Raw genomic sequence first — 1,484 nt, 5'->3', positions numbered from 1 at the left:
ATGTGAGCACCCAGCCCTGATGAAACTGGCCAGATCTGACACGTCCACCTATGAGAGTCTGGTATTTGTGACTGGCATTGTCCTGCTCCTCATCCCTTGTTCCATCGTATTAGCCTCCTACACTCGCATCCTCTCTACGGTCCTGAGGATGAAGTCAACCAAAGGACAGCAGAAAGCTCTGGCCACCTGCTCCTCACACCTGACTGTGGTTTGCATGTTTTATGGGGCAGCTCTCTTCATGTACATGAGACCCAATGCCTACCACACACCAGAGCAAGACAAAATTGTGTGTCTGTTTTACACCGTTGTCACCCCAATACTGAATGAAGAGATGACAAGGATCCCGGCAAGTGCATGGAAGTGGCTAGGCCTTCTCCTTGCTTTCTGCTGCTCTTGGTCATAAAGGCTTTCAGATGAGCTCTCTCTCACCGGGCGCAGATTTCATAAACATTGTAGAAATTATAGACATTAGGGCTGGAAGGGACCTTGGAAGATCATTGAGTCCAATTGATCACGGGCCCTGTTACTCATTAGGAAGAGCAAGCAGGGAGCAAACACCAGCACGCATTGCTCACAACAGCTTTATTCAGAATGGAAACAGCTTTGGGTGAGCTCCCTCACAGACACCCAGCCCAAGAAACCAGGGGAGCAGCCCTGAACAATAGTTTTCCCCTACTTTTATCCACTTTGGTTTATACTCAATAACATTCACTCCACCCGCTTCTGTTCCCCCCATTTCTCCTCCCATCTTAAGCTCCGCCTCTGTTTACTGTTTGCTTCATAAGCATGGAATATATAATCTGCTGGCAACTCACTCCCCTGGCTTGTTTACTTTTCATCCCATCCAGGAAGAGCACACACCAACTGCTGCAGCTTCCTGAGCCTGACAAAGGGTTTTTGAACCCGAAAGCTTGCTAAATAACTATTCTCCAACTATTTGGGTTGGTTTAATAAAAGATATAATCTGTCTGCCTATGTCCTTAGACCAACACGGCTACAACCTAAACCCCTGGAATTGCCTATGCATTTCATTCATTTACATGCCTTTTTGCTATGAGCGCATGTCCAAGGCCATGAACCTTCTTCTTTCAGTCAATGGGCAGACTTTGACCAAAATCTGGAAGCTTCTTCACCAATCACCAGTCACCCTTTTGCATATGTTCATCTCAGATTCTGTTACCAATTGCATGTTGTTTTTCACATTCCAGTCTGTTTTTCTGTCCCACATTGTACCATCTTCCACATTCCTAAAGTTTCACCTCATTCACAACACACAGGCTCACACAGACTCACTTAAAAATAGTTGACACAGTTAAGATGGTTACTTAGCATAAGCAAATGGCTGGCTTAGCTATCATTCTGCCTTGTGGTAGGCATTTTTTTCTAAGCCACAGGTTAAACCCTTGTATATGGCTGCAAATCCAGTGCTCACCAAGATCAAAATATTGTCACCCTAACAGTGTAGACCTCTATCCTCCCAGTCC

At 45.6% G+C, this 1,484-nt stretch overlaps 1 protein-coding gene across 1 annotated transcript in view; it reads left to right on the top strand.

Annotated features, from left to right (window-relative positions):
• Positions 1–19: 19 nt before the first annotated feature.
• Positions 20–1,484, top strand: part of LOC102385175 (olfactory receptor 2T7-like) — a 13,866-nt gene continuing 12,401 nt past the window's right edge. The window contains 1 exon segment of the mRNA XM_025195579.1: positions 20–346. Within this exon segment, the coding sequence (XP_025051364.1) occupies positions 20–346 (327 nt within the window).

Source organism: Alligator sinensis, unplaced genomic scaffold (genome assembly GCF_000455745.1).
Source record: "Alligator sinensis unplaced genomic scaffold, ASM45574v1 scaffold1617_1, whole genome shotgun sequence".
Taxonomy (NCBI): Eukaryota; Metazoa; Chordata; order Crocodylia; family Alligatoridae; genus Alligator; species Alligator sinensis.
This window is presented reverse-complemented; position numbering and strand designations above follow the sequence as displayed.